At 45.9% G+C, this 18927-nt stretch overlaps 1 protein-coding gene across 1 annotated transcript; it reads right to left on the bottom strand.

The window, feature by feature from the left end:
* Positions 1 to 3247: 3247 nt before the first annotated feature.
* Positions 3248 to 18730, bottom strand: SDE2 (SDE2 telomere maintenance homolog). Its single transcript, XM_084793919.1, has 7 exons — positions 18540 to 18730; positions 14070 to 14187; positions 9440 to 9551; positions 8415 to 8584; positions 7515 to 7629; positions 5127 to 5601; positions 3248 to 3566 (listed from the first exon to the last, which is right to left on the bottom strand). The coding sequence occupies exons 1-7, from the start codon at positions 18657 to 18659 to the stop codon at positions 3345 to 3347; spliced, it is 1332 nt and encodes a 443-aa protein (XP_084650045.1). The 5' UTR covers positions 18660 to 18730; the 3' UTR covers positions 3248 to 3344.
* Positions 18731 to 18927: the final 197 nt, after the last annotated feature.

An 18927-nucleotide genomic window follows, 5' to 3' on the forward strand; every position in this document is an offset into this window, starting at 1 on the left:
GGCCAAGTGAGCCACTTGGCGAGCTCAGAGGTTTCTAGCAAGCCCAGCGCAATAGCCGGGATTGGACTGGCTCCCACACCCCTAATCACTTCATACTTTTTTCACTTTTTTGTTTTTTTGAGACAGGGTTTCTCTGTGTAGCCTTGGGTGTCCTGAACTCGCTTTGTAGACCAGGCTGGCCTCAAACTCAGCAACCCACCTGCATGCGATTAAAGGCGTGTACCACCTGGCAGATAAATCTTTTTTAAAAAATTTATTCAGATTACATTGCTTGTTATCCCCTCACTTGTACCTTTCCGGTGCCCACTTTTTTTGTTTTTTTTAAAACAGGGTTTCTCTGCGTAGCCTTGGCTGTCTTGGACTCACTTTGTTCACCAGGCTGGCCTTGAACTCAGAGATCTGACTGCCTCTGCCTCCCAAATCCCTGGGATTAAAGGAGTGTACCACCACGCCCAGCCACACTTTTTCACTTTAAGGTTTATCGCCTGCTCCCCTCACTCCAGAAATAAAACCCAAGGCCTCATCTGTTAATATCCCTACACACTATACTGAGCTACAGTCCCAGTTTTTAAAATTATTAATTATTATTATTATTATTATTAAAGGCTTATTGGGTGTTTGTGACACAGGGCTGATTTCAAGCTCTCCATCTTCCTGGCCTGGCCTCCAAGTGCTAGGAGTACAGTGTGTACCACCATGCCAAAACCTGGCAAGATGTGTTATGAGTTAAGTAGCCTGTGTGTCATGTCTCAGTTCTGCTACACACTGAGGCTCCATTCATAAAGAGAAACTGACATCACGGGCAGCTTTCCAAGTAAGGTCACCCAGCCCTGCTCTGGCAAGGCCACATCTCACCGGCCACAGATGTGCCCTTCTGCACCTGTATTGAAAAGGACAGACCACTGTACCTGGCCCTTTCAAATGTCCTTTCCAAGGTCTGAACATGCTATGTGTCAGGGTTTCTGTTGCTGTGACCAAAAAGCAAGTTGGGGAGGAAAGGGTTTATTCAGCTTATACTCTGACATTGTAGTCACTGAAGGAAGCCAGGACAGGAACTAAAACAGGGCAGGAACTTAGAGACAGGAGCTGATGCAGACGCCTTGAAGGGATGCTGCTTACTGGCTTCCTCAGCCTTTAACTGAGGCTCCTTCCTCTCTGATGACTCTGGTTTTTATCAAGTTGACAAAGAGCCATCCAGTACCGTATGGAAGGTGAGCTCGCCTACCCACTCTAGAAAAATGCTTCTCCCTGAACAACAGAAGCGTGTCTCTTTCCTACTGTGCAGCATGAGTGGGCGAAGGTGTCTAGGCTGCTCCTCCATAACCACACTCTGGAAACTCCACACATACGCAGTGGGGATCCTGAGCTCCCAGGCCCTCCACCAGGCAGCTCTGCCTTGGAGACTCTTAGCAGCTTGGTCACATCATAGAAACTGACAAGCATGGCATAGAAATGTTTGTGTGGGAGTGGGGGACAGTGACAAACCTGGTGACTCAGGGGAAGGCACCATCACATCAGATGGGCTAGCATATCTGTATACTTTCCAGAAGGAAAGAGGAGAGACAATGTTAGGAGTAGGTGGGAAAAGCTGAGGAAAAAAACCTTTAATTTTTTTTCAAATTTAATTAATAATATACGTTTATAAAACTACTAAGCTTACCAAATTCCAAGGTAAAAAATGAGTAGACCACATTTAGGCACAGCTGAAAACAGCTCCCCGCCCCCAAAGAAAAATGTTATGACAGAAACAACTGTGTGACTCACCTCTGACTTGTCATCAGAGACAGGGACAGAACAGAAACAAATGCGTGACAATACATGCAGGGTGTAGGAACCCATTGTACATAGAAAGAGCAGGGAGGAAAAGGATGAACACCAAACACCCACACACCGTGGAGACAAGGACAAAGGCTGGAGGGCTGGATGTCAGGTAAAGACATGCTGGATAGGAGACTATTATCAGAGATGAAGGAAATTTCACAATAAACTGTTCAATATATATTAGAAGAGTAAAACCTAATAATGGCTTCAACATATAAAAAGCAGATGCTCAAGAAAGGCAAGTCCCACAATCAGAGTTGAGATCTGAGTTTTCTCTCTTAATTCTCTATGGAAATAAAAAAGCAAAGACAGGTCACCTGGATGATGCTGCCAACCACTCACATGCTGGGTGTCCAGAACACACGCCCCGACAGACAACTGAGTGTGCCACTTAACAGGATAGCCCTGGCTGTCCTGGATTTGCACTGTAGAGCAGGCTAGCCTTGAACTCAGATCTGCCTGCCTCTGCCTCCCAAGCACTGGGATTAAAGGCGCGTGCCACCACACCAGGCACTGCTCTCTTCAACAGTACTCGGCACAGTCATAACGTCAGACTTTATGCTGGGTCATAAAAAAGGGACAGGATATTTTCTGTTGTGAAGAGTCAGGATAAAAAATTTAGAGAAAACACAATATTTGTTAACTGGGCAATACGCTAAAATTTTTTTTTAAATTAAAATCTATAATCAGTGATCTAAGACTTAAGGAACTGAAGAAAAATAATTAAAGTGTGTAGGAAAGGAAATAATAAAATGCAAAGGCCCATGAGACTGACAACAAATGAGAAAAATTCACAAAGCCAAAATCTGATTTTTGAAAATCAAACAAAATAGTTAGGCCCTGTGCTGGAATAAAAATCCCAGTGTGAGGGCCAGCTGAGTGATGGTGCATGCTCCGAGGCCAGCCTGGGCTACAAAGTGAGTCCAGGACAGCCAAGGCTACACAGAGAGACCCTGTCTCGAAAAACCAAAACCAAACCAAACCAAACATTAGCCAAAAATCCCAGTGTGAGAAACCTGGAAGCAGCTGGGCTCCATCTCTGGTTAAACACACACACACACACACACACACACACACACACACACACACACACACACACACGTTTGTACCATAAGACAAAGTTATAAATAGCTGTGTCTACAAACCTGACAACTTTGGGTTACACAAAATTCTTGAAAATATCTTATCCAAGGGACACAATATAAAGCCAAAGAAATGTATAAACTCTGACAAAACAGGCGCAGTGGCTCACACCACAGAGTGGAAGGTCACTGCAAGCCTAAGACCACAGTGAACTACATGGCTCTTGGTCAATCTGGGCTACGGAGTGAGTCTCTCTCAAAAACACCAAAATGGAAGAAAACTTCCCCCTCCAGTAAAAACCTCAAGCCTAGGTACCAATGGAAAGAGACTACTTAGAACTGAGTTATTAAAAAACTGGATTTTAATATCAACAAAAATATTGACCACAAGTCCATATCAAGCTGGAGGAAGTGTCAAAAAACACAAGGGCTCTGAGGAAATCACTTCTTCTTCCCTTTTGAAGGCTTGGCAAATAAAGCTGGGTCAATGTGTTCCTTTGCCAGGCCTCTGACAGAGAAGAGTCTGGCTGCGCGCTCCTGCAGGGTGCCCCCGCACTTCAGTCCGCGGGCCATCAGTTCACACTTGAGCCTCTCCAGACCCAGAGACTCCAACTCTGCAGCGGAGGGGAATGAGGACAGGTCCACAGCTTCCGGGCCAGGAGCCTGATGGGAGAGCAAAGATTAGAGCCGGCCCTGTCCTCTGGATGAAGATGTAACTACCAACCACATTATATTTTCAAGGAACTGCTATATATGGTACCACCACCCTATTAACTTGTCATCTAGATGCCATTCCATATGCAGTTTTTGTTTTGTTTTGTGTTTTTGAGACAGGGTTTCCCTGTGTAGCCTTGGCTGTCCTAGACTTGCTTTGTAGACCAGGCTAGCCTCCAACTCACAGCGGCCCATCTGCCTCTGCCTCCTGAGTGCAGCCCATATGCAGTTTTGATGCACACAGAAACTATTTCTTATCTCTGTATCTTAAAACAAACATTTTAAGACAGGGTCTTGCGTGGGGTGGGATAGGGTGGGTGTGGTGGCACACGCCTTTAATCCCAGCACTCGGGAGGCAGAGGCAGGCAGATCTCTGTGGGTTAGAGGCCAGCCTGGTCCATTTTGGCCACAAGCTCTCTTGGTTCCTGCTCCTCTCATGGTCCACTTGCCCTCAACTCTTTTCTTCCTCTCTCCATCCCCCTCCCAACTTCCCCCATGGCCCAGTTCAGTCTGGACCCTTCCAGATGCCTCTGGCTGTACACTCCCTCACATCCTCAACCAGAAAGCAAAGAAACACTAAAAAAAAAAAAAACTAAGGCAAGCATGTAAAGCCATGTCTTAGAACTGATGAACAAAGCATCAAGGGCACCACCTAGTGGCAGAACAGTGTAATTCCAGAGCTTAGCGGGACAGGCTTCTCCTCACCATGATAAAACGCTTTATACTAAGAGGCTGTTAGCCATTTATTGTGCATGTCAGACACTACCTAACCCTGTAGCGGATGCTTTATAATCAGAGATTACTAAACTAAACAGGGGCTAGAGAGATGGATGGTTCAGGGGTTAGGAAAACTGCCTGGGTTGATCTTCCAGAAGACATGGCTTTGATTCCCAGTGCCTACAACACAGCTCACATCATTTGTAACTCCAGTTCCAGAGGATCCAACGCCCTTCCTTCATGGGTACTAAGCATGCACATTTCATGCACACATCCATGCATGCAGATTATCCATACACATAAAGTAATAAAAATGGACCGGAGAGATGGTTCACAAGTTAAGAGCACTGACTCCTCTTCCAAAGGTCCTGAGTTCAATTCCCAGCAACCACAGGGTGGCTCACAACCATCTATAATGAGATCTGGTGCCCTTTCTGACACCTGTACATGTAGGCAGAACACTGTATAGATAATAGATAAATAGATAAAAATTTAAAAATAAAAATTTGAAAAGAAATGAAGGGCTGGGTTAGTGGCACAAACTGTAATCCCAGTAGTGGAGAGGTGTAAGCAGGAATATCACCTGGGCCAGCCTGGTCTACATAAATATATATGTTGTTGTTTGTTTGTTGAGATAGAATTTCTCTGTGAGCTCACTCCATAGACCAGGCTGGCCTTGATCTCAGAGATCCGCCTGCTTCTGCATCCTGAGTGCTAGGGTTAAAGGTGTGCACCACCACTGCCCAACCATTTTTTTTTTAAAGAGGGAAAACAAAACAAACCGCAGCATACCGTGTCTCCTGAGTGGTTTCCCTCCAGGCTAGCAATAGGGACACTTTCCCTGTCTTCTCCAGACTGAGCCATGGCAGCTCTGCCCCCACCAGTCATTTCCGTCTCTTGGTCCTTTTCTGTGGGCTTGGGGCTCGCTATTTCCTTCCTTGCTGGGGTCTCCTCTGTTTCTGTGACCTTCTTCCTGTCACAGTGCTCCCAGGAAGATGTCTCTTCCAACTCAGTTCCTGTGTTCTCCAAAATGCCCTGCTCAGAGTCAGTCATGGGGTTCAGAAGCTTTTCGGGTGACTCAGAGTGTGCACTCAATCCGGAGCTCTGAGGACTGCAAGGACAGTCAGCTGCTACTTCAACACCATCATGGCCACTTTCCGGCACACAGCAGCTCAGCCCTGAAGTCCCAGGAGCCTCCTCTTCACTGTCATCATCTGAGCTTCCAGCACTGGACCCCTCGGCAGCCTCCAGTCCTTCCATGCCCAGCCTGTGGGAAGCAGCATAAGGTGACACCATTTCCAGCCTCCACCTGACCTGGGTGGTCAACTGTCTATCTGAATATCTGAATAAAAGAAGGGACCAGCTTAAGATGGCGTAGGTAAGTTTCAGAAAAGCACATTCCAGAGGCAGAAACAGAAGGGAAAAAAGCACCTCATAGGGACCACATTCAACACTGTAAAACCAAACCCATGACCTCGCCAGAACGTTCTCCCTCAGTACACGCACCTGACCTGTATATTCTTAGTTCCTTTGTTAAACTTGTGATTTCTGATTCTCTTAAGATTCTCTTGAAACTTTCCCTTGCTTTCTATGCTAATTCCAACTGTTGACAGTTAAGACACAGTAAAAAGCCATAAAGAAAAAAAATCTTAGTCTGAGGGTGAAACTCAGTGTGCAGTGCTTGCCTAATATGTGTGAGGCCCTAGGTTCAATCTTTAGAATCATGAATAAAGAGGGGAAATACAGAGCTGGAGAGATGGCTCAGAGGGTAAGAGCACTGGCTCCTTTTCCAAAGGTCCTGAGTGCAATTCCTAGCAACCTAACGGTGGCTCACAGCCATCTATAATGAGATCTGCAGGCAGAACACTGTAAGCATAATAAACAATTATTTTTTTAAAAAAGAGGAAACACCCTATGCTTTATTCATAACTGCTGTGCTGGACAGTTTTATGTCAAGTTGACACAGCTAAAGTCATCTGAATGAAGGGGATCTTAATTTTAAAATGCCTCCATCAGCCTGGGCTGGTAGGCAGTCTGTAGGGTATTTTCTTAGTTACTGATCAACCCAGTCCATAATGGGTGGTGCCATCCTTGGTCCTGGGTTCTATAAGAAAGCAGGCTGAGCAAGCCACAGGGAGCAACCAGTAAACAGCACCCCTCCATGGTCTCAGCATCAGCTCCTGCCTCCAGGTTCCTGCCCTGAGTTCCCTCAATGAGGAACAGTGATGCAAAAGTGTAAGTCAAAAAACCCTTTTCCTCCCCAAGTTGCATTGGTCATGGGTGTTTCATTGCAGCAATAATAACCAAAGGAAGGAAGGAAGGAAGGAAGGAAGGAAGGAAGGATGGAAGGAAGGAAGGCAGGCAGGCTGGTTAAATAGAAGAAAGCAGGCAGGTGATATGACATTCCGGAAAGACTAAAACAACAGGAATAAATGTTGACTTGGTGGTAGCTGGTTGCCAGAGTACACAGCTAAAGGAAAGGCTGTCTGAGGGCACAAGGGAACTACTGCCCATGTGAAAACGTTCTATGTCTTGAGGCAGAACATCATACATACACATAACAAAATTAAAACTTGAAAAGAAAATGAAAAAGGCTATTTTTTGGGGTTTTTGTTTTTCGAGACAGGGTCTTTCTGTGTAGCTTTGGCTGTCCTGTACTCCCTTTGTAGACCAGGCTGGCCTCGAAATTAGAGATCCACCTGCCTCTGCCTCCCGACTGCTGGGAATAAAGGCATGCGCCACCATGCCTGGCTCCAAAAAAGGCTATTTTTAAATGTGATATTTCACTATGAAGGGAGGAAAACTATCCTTTCCACGGCTGGTTAGATGGCTCAGCTGGTAAAGGGCCTGACACAAGCATGAGGACCTGAGTTCAGAACCCAGCACCCACTAGCAACTTCTTAAATATGCGCTTGCTCTAGCCTGGTGTGCTGGCCCGCGCTGGTGACCTGTGATCCAAGCAGAGGAAGCTGATGCAGGAGAATGCCATGGTTGAAGGGTAGCCTGGCAGACAGAGCAACACCCTATTTCACACACAAAAAGAAAAAGAAAGGATGAAAAAAGACATCAAAGAAAAGGGGGAAGGGAGAAGGAGAACAGGCATTTGTGTAAACAGACAAGATGGAAACACCATCCAGGTCCTCAAAGAGCAGGATCTGGAGGACGCTGGGAGGGACATACCAAAAGCATTTCCTCTTTTTTGCCCCTGGTCCCTGGTCTGTTTCTGACTTGCTTGGCCGTTTCCGAGTCTCACTGATGTCTGCTGATACCACCTTGCTGGAGGCAGCCTGCATGCCTAGGTGGAAATTTTAGCCAGTTTCTGTCAGGATAGCTTAGCCAGCACAGAAATAACAAGTTTCTTTATGTTGTCCTCATGCATACTTAGTTACAGCTGTTCCCCACCTGACGAATGTAAATGTCTTCATACCAATTTTTTATATGGTTATTAGACTAATCTCACATTCAAAATATTTCAAATAAACATGGAACTAGCACTTGTTTAGGACAATGTCTCATTCAGCCCAGGCCTCAGTATACTGTGTAGCTGAAGGTGACCTTGGTCTCCGACCCTCCAGTCCTCACTGCTCTAGTGCGAGGGGGTCACATGCACACCAACATGCCCAGCTAGGACAGGGCCTTTATTTACACACACTTATCTTTCCTGTTCTAGCCAGCCTTTGTGATGCAAAGTTCCTTTAAGTCAACAGCACTCAAGCAGGACACTGCTTACAAGAAGCTGCTGAGGCATATATAAACTCCTGAAGACTTCCCCCGCCCTGCCCTGCACAAACAGAAAAGGTGCACTGGAGACGTGGCTTAGCTATTAAAAGGCTCACAACCAAGAAAAGATGGTTTTTCCCTGGGGCCCACAAGCCAAAGAAGTTGGGGGTTGAGTCAAATGTTGCATCTGTGCTGTGTGGGGTGTGGTGGAGGGTTAGACCTGATAAAAGGGCTGAGCTGGTTTTTAAAGGGAGGGGTTCCAAGGCCTTCATCCTCTTCTAAAATGCTCACACAGTGAAGGGGTCCGAACCTCATGGCTCCAGGGGCCTGCAGAGCACACAGAGGAATCCTCACTCTCACCTTTGAGGACCGAATCCTCCAGCCGCTCAGCCATTTCATGGCACTGCCTCTGGTACTCTGGGCTGGAGAAGCAGTGCTTAGGCTCTGCAAGCTTCCGCTGCAGTCTCTCCAGGCGCTTTTGCTCTTTCTCAGCCTCTCTCTCGGCTTGCTGTTTTACCCACTCGGCCATGCTGTGGAAGGAGAGAGATGTAACTGAACGGGTACATCATGCACACGCTTATACAGTCATGTGCCACACGGCATTAGATCAATGGCAGACCACACACAGGAAGGTGGCCCCATACTATAATGGAATTGAAAACTCTTATTGCTTAATGACACTAGTCATAGTAACATTTTCTCACCTGTTTATGGTGATTTTAAAAAACACCAACCACCAGTTACAAGTTGCATAAAAGTACAGAACAGCCATGCACACGACAAAGGCCTGCTAATAACTGCCACTGATTTACATAGCTACTGTGCTATTTATTAGGGGCGGTGATCCTAGGGATCAAATCCAGGACCTTAAGCAAGTGCCACCAAACCACGATGTTATTCTACTATTGTTTCACTTATGCTCCTACTTATGATAGGCCTTTAATCCCAGCACTGGGAGGCTGGCCTCCGTGAGTTCAAGGCCATATAGTATATTAAAGGACAGCTACAATTACACACACACACACACAGAGAGGGGGGGGGCAAAGGGGGAGGGGACTGTCTCAAAAACAAGACACAACAGACAAACAGCCATCGAGTGTATGGTGAAACTGTATGCCACGCCTCCTAAGCCACACTCATACCAGTCCACTAATCCCTTCATTGCACAGCTGACTGAGTGTAACACCTGGGCGTATAATGCTCCCTCTGGTGCCTGCGTCAGGAATTCTGTTAACAAGGTGTTACCCAGAACTCACCTCCAAGCAGTTTGACTATATAAAAAAATGCTCCCTAGACAGTTAATGGACTCCTAGTCATACTGTGATACGCCGTGCTTAATGACATCACACTCTTTAAGAGACGTAACTACCAAGTGGGTGTCTTACGCTTTCTCATGATTGACATCTCGTAATCTCCTCCCACTGAGATCCCGGCAGGCTTCTCGATTGGTTGTCTTCTCTATCTGCGCACCAAGTGCTCGAAGCATAGACCCAAAACCTGAAGCAACATACATGGATTAAGTGGGTTAAAAATGCCAAGGACAGATGCAAGCTAGAGCAATGAAAACAGCCTGTATCACAACTCTAAAAGTGAACTCCATTCTTTTTCTTTTTGAAAAGGAGCTGAACATCACGGACTTTACCCAGGAAACAAAGGTGCTGATCAATGTGATTGGCTTTGTCTTTTGCCTTTCACCTTGCGTTTCTGAAATGCTGTCCTGCACAGCAGGGTCAGTGCAAAGCTTTCGTCCATGCCAGGAGCTCTAAGATCCCTAGGTAAACAACCATGAGGTGGGGCTTGGGAGGCAGTTCACTCAGTAAAGTGCCTGCTGTACACGCACAAGCTGGACACAGGGCATATGCCTGTAACCCCAGCAACGCGACTGGAGAACCCCTGGGGTTCATGAGCCAAACTTGAGCTTCAGGGCCAGTGAGAAATCCTGTCTCCACAAATAAAGTGAAGAGCAGCCAGGGAGGACAACCCATTTCAACCCACAGCCTCCACAGGCACACACTGACTTGCACATATGCACTCATGCACACACAGAATTAGACCATATTTATGTGAAGATGTACACCGTGGCTCACTGTAGGAAATCCTGTGCCTTCTCCTTGGAGCACAAATTTGCTGCAAGAAGCACACCGAATTAGCCACCAGGAGCACCAATATCAACTGTTTAAGAACCAACCAGAGAGGAAGCAGAGGTAGGTGGGTTCTCTGTGGGTCTGAAGCTAGCCTGGTCCAAACAAGTATGGTGGCTCATGCACTTGGGAAGGTTTTTGGGATTTTTTTGTTATTGTTTTGTTTTGTTTTTCAAGACAAGGTTTCTCTATGTTATCTTGGCTGTCCTGGACTCACTTTGTAGGCTAGGCTGGCCTCAAACTCACAGCAATCCATCTGCCTCTGCCTCCCGAGTGCTGGGATTAAATGCATGTGCCACCACACCCAGCTTCACTGTGAGAAGGTTGAAGGAAAACTGAAGTGAACTGAAGGCCAGCCTGGGCTACACTGTGAGTGCCAGCTCAGACTAGCTATAGTAATCCTGTCTCAAATCAACAAAAAGACAAACAAAAACTTCAAAATTATGAAGTGAGCCTGACATAATGGCACCCACAGATAATTCCAACACTTGGGAAACTGAGGAAGGGGGATTGCCACAAATTTAAGGACAATTTGAACTACTTATCAAGATCTTGTCTTTTTAAATTTAATTTAATTTATTTTATTTTTTATTTTTGGTTTTTCGAGACGAGGTCTCTGTGTTGCCTTGGCTGTCCTGGACTCACTTTGTAGACCAGGCTGGCCTCGAACTCGATCCACCAGCCTCTGGCTCCCGAGTGCTGGGATTAAAGGCGTGTGCCACCATGCCCGGCTCAAGACCTTGTCTTAAAAGACACATACTAATTATAATAATGTGGTGTACTTCCCCCGCCCCCTCTTTGATTTTTCAAGACAGGGTTCCTCTGTGTAGTCCTCCTTGACTTAGCTGTCCTGAAACTCACTCTGTAGACCAAGCTAGCTTCAAGTTCAGAGATGCCTCTGCCTTCTGAGTGCTGGCATTAAAAGTGTGCACCACCACACTGGCAGGGCTTTTTGTTTGTTTGTTTCGTTCTTAAGTTTATGGGAAGGACAACTTTCAGCTGGTGGCATCTGAAGACATGCTGCTTGCTATGGACACATTTCAACAGGCAACAATAAGTCTGAGATGTCAGTTCTCTGAAACCAAACACCAGGCTCTGAGAAAACAGGCTTGTGAATCCGAAAATACCCCCTAAAGTGTTCATGCTGTTTCCGTGCTTCTGTGTTCTTTGCTCCTCCTCCTCCTCCTCCTTTTTATGTATATGTGTATTTTGCCTGCACACACACAGGTATGTGTTGGCATAGGCCATGAAAGGGAAACTGCAGCAAGTGCGCTTCCTGGAGACGACCCACCATTTTCCATGGCTGGGATGGGTGTGCCCTGGTGAGGCATGGGCCCCAGGGACTCTGTCTCTACACTACTTCTTGCTACTGATATGCCTTCCCATTGCTGTATCTAGGATGTATCTAGGATACTGTGGCCGGAAGTGAGGCAGTCCTCACTGCTCTGCTGTGAATGCTTCCTAGGTATTAGCCCACTCTGTTGGGCAAATTTCCTGCAGATCAATATGGAGACTTACTTTCATGAAATAATGTTGTTTGGATGAATTGATGATTTTATAATTCCTGATTTGATTCAAGTAATTTTAAGCCCCTTGCAGAATAGTAAAGGCTGCATAAGGGAATTCTGTGAACCTTCATATGTCACAACCACATAACTGTACTAGAAAGAACAAGCTTCAGGAAAATAGAGAAACGTTTGCTCTAGGTTAGGCCTAGAGATGAGATCACAGGTCTCAGTATGCACCAAGATAACTAATTTAAGCTATACAAAAATAAGACATAAGATAAATGACCTATTTCTTGGTTTTAAAAAAAAAACCTTGCTTACCTAGGACATAAAAAACTATTGCTGAGCTGGAGAGATGGCTCAGCGGTTAAAGGCTAGGCTCACAACCAAAATAAACTATTGCTCTGAACGTATAATGAGCTTGTGGAATAAAAGACATAAAACAGTACTTTGACCTTATAATGAACTTGTGGAGCTAAGAAATAGATAAAGAATGTTTAGTTAAGGGCTGGGTGGTGGTGGCCCACGCCTATAACCCCAGCACTCTGGGAGGCAGAGGCAGGTGAACTCTCTGTAAGTTCAAGGCCAGCCTAGTCTACAAAGTGAGTCCAGGACAGCCAAGGCTATACAGAGAAACCATGTCTAAAAAAAAAAAAAAAAAAAAAACCCAAAAACCAAAAACCAAAAGCTGGGTGGTGGCGGCGCACACCTTTAATCCCAGCACTTGGGGGGCAGAGGCAGGCAGATCTCTGTGAGTTCGAGGCCAGCCTGGACTACAGAGTGAGTTGCAGGACAGCCAGAGGTGTTACACAGAGAAATCCTGTCCTGGTGGTGGGGACGGGGGCTGGGGGCAGAGGGATATCTAGTTAGGTGAGAGCCTTAATGGAAAGACATGTAAACAATTATCTTGTAAACCCTTAAACCACGCTAACCTTAAACCTTGTTAGCCTATGGCATGAAAAACTGTTCTTCTGAACTTATGGAGTGAAGAACAGCTGAAAAATGTTAGTTAGATGGGAATCTTAAAGGAAAAACATGTAATCAATATCATGCTGTATTTCCCCTGTGTAACAATTTATCTGTTTTTGTGATAATTCCTTTTATGGCTATGAGGTAATTTTCTCCTGACACAGAGAATTTTGCCTTAGAAAGTATAAAAAGAATCAAGAAATAATGAATGTTCTTGGTTGGAGCCTCTTGGAGCCTGCTCATGGAAGCTTGTTCTGGAGTTTCTACCATCTATGTGTAAATGTCTGTGTGGCTACTACAGCTTGCTCATTATAGCTTTGCTCTATCTACCCAGTGTGACTATCTGACTGTGTATATGTCTGTCTGTCTGTCTCTGTGTGAAGTGGTTGAAGCTTGTGCAAACTTATTTACTGGAGTGGCTCTGCTTATCCACCGAGTGTGGACATGTGAGTGTGATTCTTTCCTCTTTTTCTCTTTCCTTCCTCACCGGCCCCTGAACAGTTAAGAGAGTTCAGAGTCTCGCACAGGTCAGAGAGCATGGGCCCCAGAGAATTAAAATTTTGCACCATCAGGGAAAAGTCTGCTGGGTGACAAGCCGCCAACTCTGCACACACCTTCTCAGTCTTCCCTGACCTGTCGAAGCTCTCCTTTGATAATGTATGTGCACCACATCCATGCCTGGTGCCAAGGCTCCCCTGCGACTAGAGGTACAGACAAGTGTGAACTGCCATGCACATGACTCCTGGGAACTGAACTCTGGCTCACTAGAGGAGCAGCCAGTGCTCCTAACCGCCGAGCCGTCTACACAGCCCTCTTTGCTTTCCTCTTAACCTTAGCAGTACAGGAGGAACTTAATCCACCTGGCCTCGGAAGTTGTTCCCTAAGGTGACTTTGGGTCACTTACAAGTACAACAGAAGACAAGTCTTGGAAAAGCATGTGATCTGACTGTTTTACAGTTGCCCTTCAACAATCTGGAAGGAACAATGTCACCTTCTTCTTCTAACCTTCCTGAAAGTTTTGGCGCCAACATTCTTTTTTGTTTTTGTTATTTTTTGTTCTGTTTTGTTTTGTTTTTCAAGACAGGATTTCTCTTGTAGTCCAGGCTGCCCTCAAACTCACATTAATCTGCCTGCCTCTGCCTCCGAGTGCTGGGATTAAAGGCGTGCACCACCACACCCGGCTTGGCACCAACTTTCTTAAAGAGCAGCCTGGCTGGAGAAGCTGAGGTTTATACAAGTTATTTTTTCCTCAAAAAAACAAAGGACCTAAAATTGAGTATAAGTGATTTCCCAAAGCAAACAAAGCTTGTGACCAGAGACAAACAAGTCTGTTCATTTCAAATACACTGCTAGGAATCGCAGACGCTGTTACAAGGAGCATCAACAACGTGTCCTACCTCCTTTACCGCCACAGAGTCTGGGCTCCAAACTGTACAGAGCTCCGTGCTGCACCTCGTCACCAGCAGCAACCAGGACGCCATTGCATTTCACAAAGAAGCATTCCGGGGGAACTTCCTAGAGATAAGGGTAAGTGTTAATGCCCTTCCTTATCACTAGGTGAGCCGTACTTATTCTGTTGTTAAATCTTCCTACAAACAGATAACAGGTAAGACCACTATTTTGTTGAGCTGAAAACAAAGTGGCTGACCTAATCTGTCAGTGCTTGGGGGCAGCTTCCTATGGTGCCCTAGGCATCCTCCTTGCTCGTGTAGCCTGAATCATGGCAGCAGGCTACACGGGGCTCAGATCTAGTAATGCAGAGGTCTCACTCACTTCTCCTGATATTTATAACTGGAGGGAAATTTCAACTTAACACCAAAACTGATCCAAAGCTTAAAACGGCCAACCATCCTGACAGTGTAGGTAGGGAGACGGGAGAAAGCAGAAGCAGTGGTACATTTTGGGTGTTTTTGTTTTGTTTCTGGAGCAGTCTTATCTCATTATGTAGCCTAGACTGTGAACTCAGACTTGCAATCTTCCTGCCTCAGGGGTCTTCTAAGTGCTGTCTCAAAAAACCAAACCAAGCCCAACCCACTCCACCCCCCACTCAGGAGTCAACATACCAGTGTCACTTAAGACCATATGACTGCATAAAATCACACGAGAGAAAAAGTTATCAGAAAAAAGATGAGAAGATAAACCCTGGTGACTTCAGAGTTAGAGATTATGCAGATGAGGCAGCAGCAAGAAACCGGAAAGGAAGCCAAGGAGGGTTGATGCATCCTACATCAATTAGCAATTAAAAAGTGATTCCCAGACAATTCCACAGGTCATTTTCGTGGAGACAATCTCCAAACTGGGACTCTCTTGGCTATGTCAAGTTGACAGCTGAACCTAACTATGCAAAGAAGGTAATTACAAATTATTTGTAGAATAATGACAGCTCACCCACAGCAATAGAAAAGCAAGCTGTAGCTGGCGTGGTGGCACATGCCTTTAATCCCAGCACTCGGGAGGCAGAGGCAGGTGAATCACTTTAAGTTCGAGGCCAGCCTGGTCTACATAAGTGAGTCTAGGACAGCCAAGGCTACAAAGGGAAACCCTGTCTCGAAAAAATAAAAATTAAAAATAAAAAAAGAAAGAAAAAAGAAAGGCAAGCGATATGCAGGGCTGGAAGGCAGAAGCATTAGTGTGAGGACAAGACAGTCTCTCACCTTCTCAGTAAAGAGAAGGTGTAGGAGACAGCACTGCAGACAAGAGACAGAAGGGAAGAAGAGCAAGGGAGCCGAGGCCACCTACAACAAAAAGGTTGGAATAAAGGGCTATTCTTGCTGCGAAACTGTCTGTGTTAACTTGATTTGTTTGTTTTAATTGGAACTTTTTTTTTTTAAGATTTATTCGTTTATTATGTATACAATGTTCTGCCTGCACATATACCCACAGGCGAGAAGAGGGTACGGGATCTCATTATAAATGGTTATGAGCCACCTTGTGGTTGCTGGGAATTGAACTCAGGACCTTTGGAACAGCAGTTAGTGCTCTTAACCTCTGAGCCATCTCTCCAGGCCTCTCTGTGTTAACCTGTAAAGATTCACTTAATGTTTATAAATGAAAAAATACTTTAACATCTTTTAAAGACAGGGTTTCACTGTGTAGCCCTGGCTGCCCTAGAACTTGCTCTGTAGACCAGGCTGGACACAAATTTACCTGCCTCTGCCTCCTGAACGCTGGAATTAAAGATGCCACCAACAACAACTGGCTCTAAAATTTTAAATAATTCTGAAAGACATTAATGTGAAATCAGAGACTACTTCCAAACAAAATTGTTGGGACAAGGGATGGAACTAATCAAAGTTGTGCAGCTGTCCTCAGAGGCCAGAGGCACCCAATTCCCTCGAGGTGAAGCTACAGATTGTTGTGAGTTGCCTGGTATGGGTGCTAGGAGCCAAATTCAAGCCCTCCTAATCACTGAGCCGTCACACCAAGCCCCTGTAGTTTCTATTTAAGATTCTTGTCAATTGGCCTGGAGAGATGGCCTAGAGGTTAAGAGCACAGCTGGTCTTCTTAAGGTCCTGAGTTCAAGTCCCAGCAACCACACGGTGGCTCACAACCATCTACAATGAGATCCGATGCCCTCTTCTGACACTGTATACATAAAAAAGTTCTTGTCAATTAAGTCTCTAGTAGAATAAAGAATTTAGAATAATCCAAATGCATGGGACTATGAAGTGCTCCCAGCACAAGGTGTTCACACAAACCTTTGCCTGCCCAGCTTGTGTGTCAGAGACAAACCTGAAGGCCAATAAGGCCAACTGACCCACTGCACTGAGAAGGAACCACGGGGTGTCTCCCCAGCCGCCAACAAGAAACAGGCATCATTACAGGAAGGAAGTTACGGGAAATTAAATGAAACCGTTTCTGACAGGCTTAAGACAAGGAAGGATTACAGAGTACAAGGCCACCACCAGGTCAGGACTGCTGAGCACACCCAGACTCCTATCCCATCAAACTGCCCTTCTGTAAGTTGCCTGTATCCACATTTACTAAGGTAAAGGACAGACAGGCTCAAATGTCTGAAAACTGCTCCTGTTTATTTGTCACCCAAACAACTCAATTCTAAGTTTTTCTGGATGTTCACCCTCCTTCTCCTATAGCCGATGTATAACACCTTTGTTAAATCTAAGGGCTAAGTGATATGGTGCTGTTTTGTTTTCAAACAGGGTTTCGTGTAGTCCAGGCTGCCTCAAACTCACTACAAACAGGAGGCTGAGAACCCCCAATCGTCTTGTCTCTCCCCCTCTCAAGTGCTCGGCTCACAGGCATAAACCACCATACCCCACTTTATTTCTTGGTTTTCACAAAAATGTATTTCCAACACTTCTCACTGTTACGATCCCATTGTTTATGGACCAATTGTTGTCTGTTTTGTTTTTCGTGACAGGATTTCTCTGTGTAGCCTTGCCTGTCCTGGACTCACTTTGTAGACCAGGCTGGCCTCGAACTCAGTGATCTGTCTGCCTCTCTCTGCCTCCCGAGTGCTGGGATGAAAGGTGTGCAGCACCACACCTGGACAATTTTAAGTTTAAAAAATAAGAATGAGCTGAGCAGTGGCGGCACACACCCTTCATCCCAGCACTAGGGAGTTTGAGGCCAGAATTCCAGGACAGCCGGCACAACACAGAGAAGCCCTATCTCAAAAAACAAAACAAAACAAAACCAAAAAAACAAAAAACAAAAAACCGGAAATGAAAAATATCATGAAAATTACTCTTCAAATGTATTAAAAATCTATTTTGAAAAATATTTCAATTCAAATGGTTAAAAAGGTTCTTCTTTTTTTTTTTTAGCAGCCTGCAATACAGTACAAAAAACAAAAACACAACAAAAAAAATAATGCCGGCGCACACCTGTAATCCCAGCATTTAGGGAGGCAGAGACAGAAACTCTGTCTGTCTGTCTCTCTCTCTCTTTTTGGTTTTTCGAGACAGGGTCTCTCTGTGTAGCCTTGGCTGTCCTGGACTCCCTTTGTAGACCAGGCTGGCCTCGAACTCAAAGCGATCCACCTGTCTCTGCCTCCCGAGTGCTGGGATTAAAGGCATGCGCCACCATGCCCCGCCGAGAAACCCTGTCTCAAAAAGCCAAAAAGAAAAACTGGTCCAAGTCTCTTTAGGACTAGATTTGGTACTTTAACATTTTGTTACGCTTATAATTAACAGGCAGAGAAAGACTTCAACAACTCGAAAAAGGCATGGTCATAAACAAAAACCATTCTAGACCAAATGCCCTGATTAGAATTAGATTCAGGGAGACCACTGAGTTTTTAGATAACTGAAAAGGCTTAGGATTCCATAGTCAGTAAAAGCCTTCTTATTTGGCAATTAAAGCTCAGAATTTTAGAAGCGCTTGACCAGGGTTTCCTAAGTACACGTGGACCAAAAAAAAGCAGACAGAGAGTGCAAAAAAGGGGCCAAGAGCCTACGATGTCAAGAGAACACATGTGGGTGGACTGGCCCTGAAGAGTGGCCAGATGAATCCAATTTTTCTCTAACCGTCCTTTCCTTATCCGGTCTGGCTACGACCTACTCTCTAGGTTGGAGCTAACAAGGTCACCTGATGGGTGAGTTAAAAAAACCCACATTCCTAATATGAATATAGGAAGAGGAGCCTTAAAGGCATCATTTAGAGATAAAAGAAACAAAAACAAAGAGTCTCTAATTAAGGCTTGACTGAGAGCCGTAACGGGATGGTTTCTCTTACGCTGTGCAGACAACACAACTACCGCCACTGAATACCAGCAGAAGGTCCCAATATCAGTCAGAGAAGCACCTGAAACTGGGCAATTCTCAGCCTCAGAAACCGGAAGGTCCAGAGAACAGTAAGCCCAGCCTGGTCCTTCTGCCCCACCTCCCAGGCACCGCGAGCCTCACCTGCTCTTGGCAGTGTCGGTAGATAACATCGCGCACTGAGCACCTCGCCGAGGCACACCGCAGTGCCCTGCACCCGGTTCCGGGGCCGCGAACCCACGCCAGCACCGCAGCCTCCGCCATTTCGCCTGGTGACGGGACCTCTAGCCCGCGACAAACACAAGGCGACACGACCGACCGGTCGCACCGAGATGACGGAAGGCCTCGTCTCCCAGAGCCCCGCCCCGCCCCGCCCCGCACGTCTCCACTCACCCCCCCCACCCCACCCCGCTTTTCCGGAGGGCAGTCACGTGTTCCGGCGTCACGCGAGGCTGGCGTGGGGGAGGGGGACAGGAAAGGCCTGCCGGAGGCCGATAAGACCGCAGAGCGCTAGAGCTAGGCGTTGCTAGGG

The sequence above is a fragment of the Acomys minous genome, assembly GCF_964271855.1.
Source record: "Acomys minous genome assembly, chromosome: 1".
Classification (NCBI taxonomy): Eukaryota; Metazoa; Chordata; class Mammalia; order Rodentia; family Muridae; genus Acomys; species Acomys minous.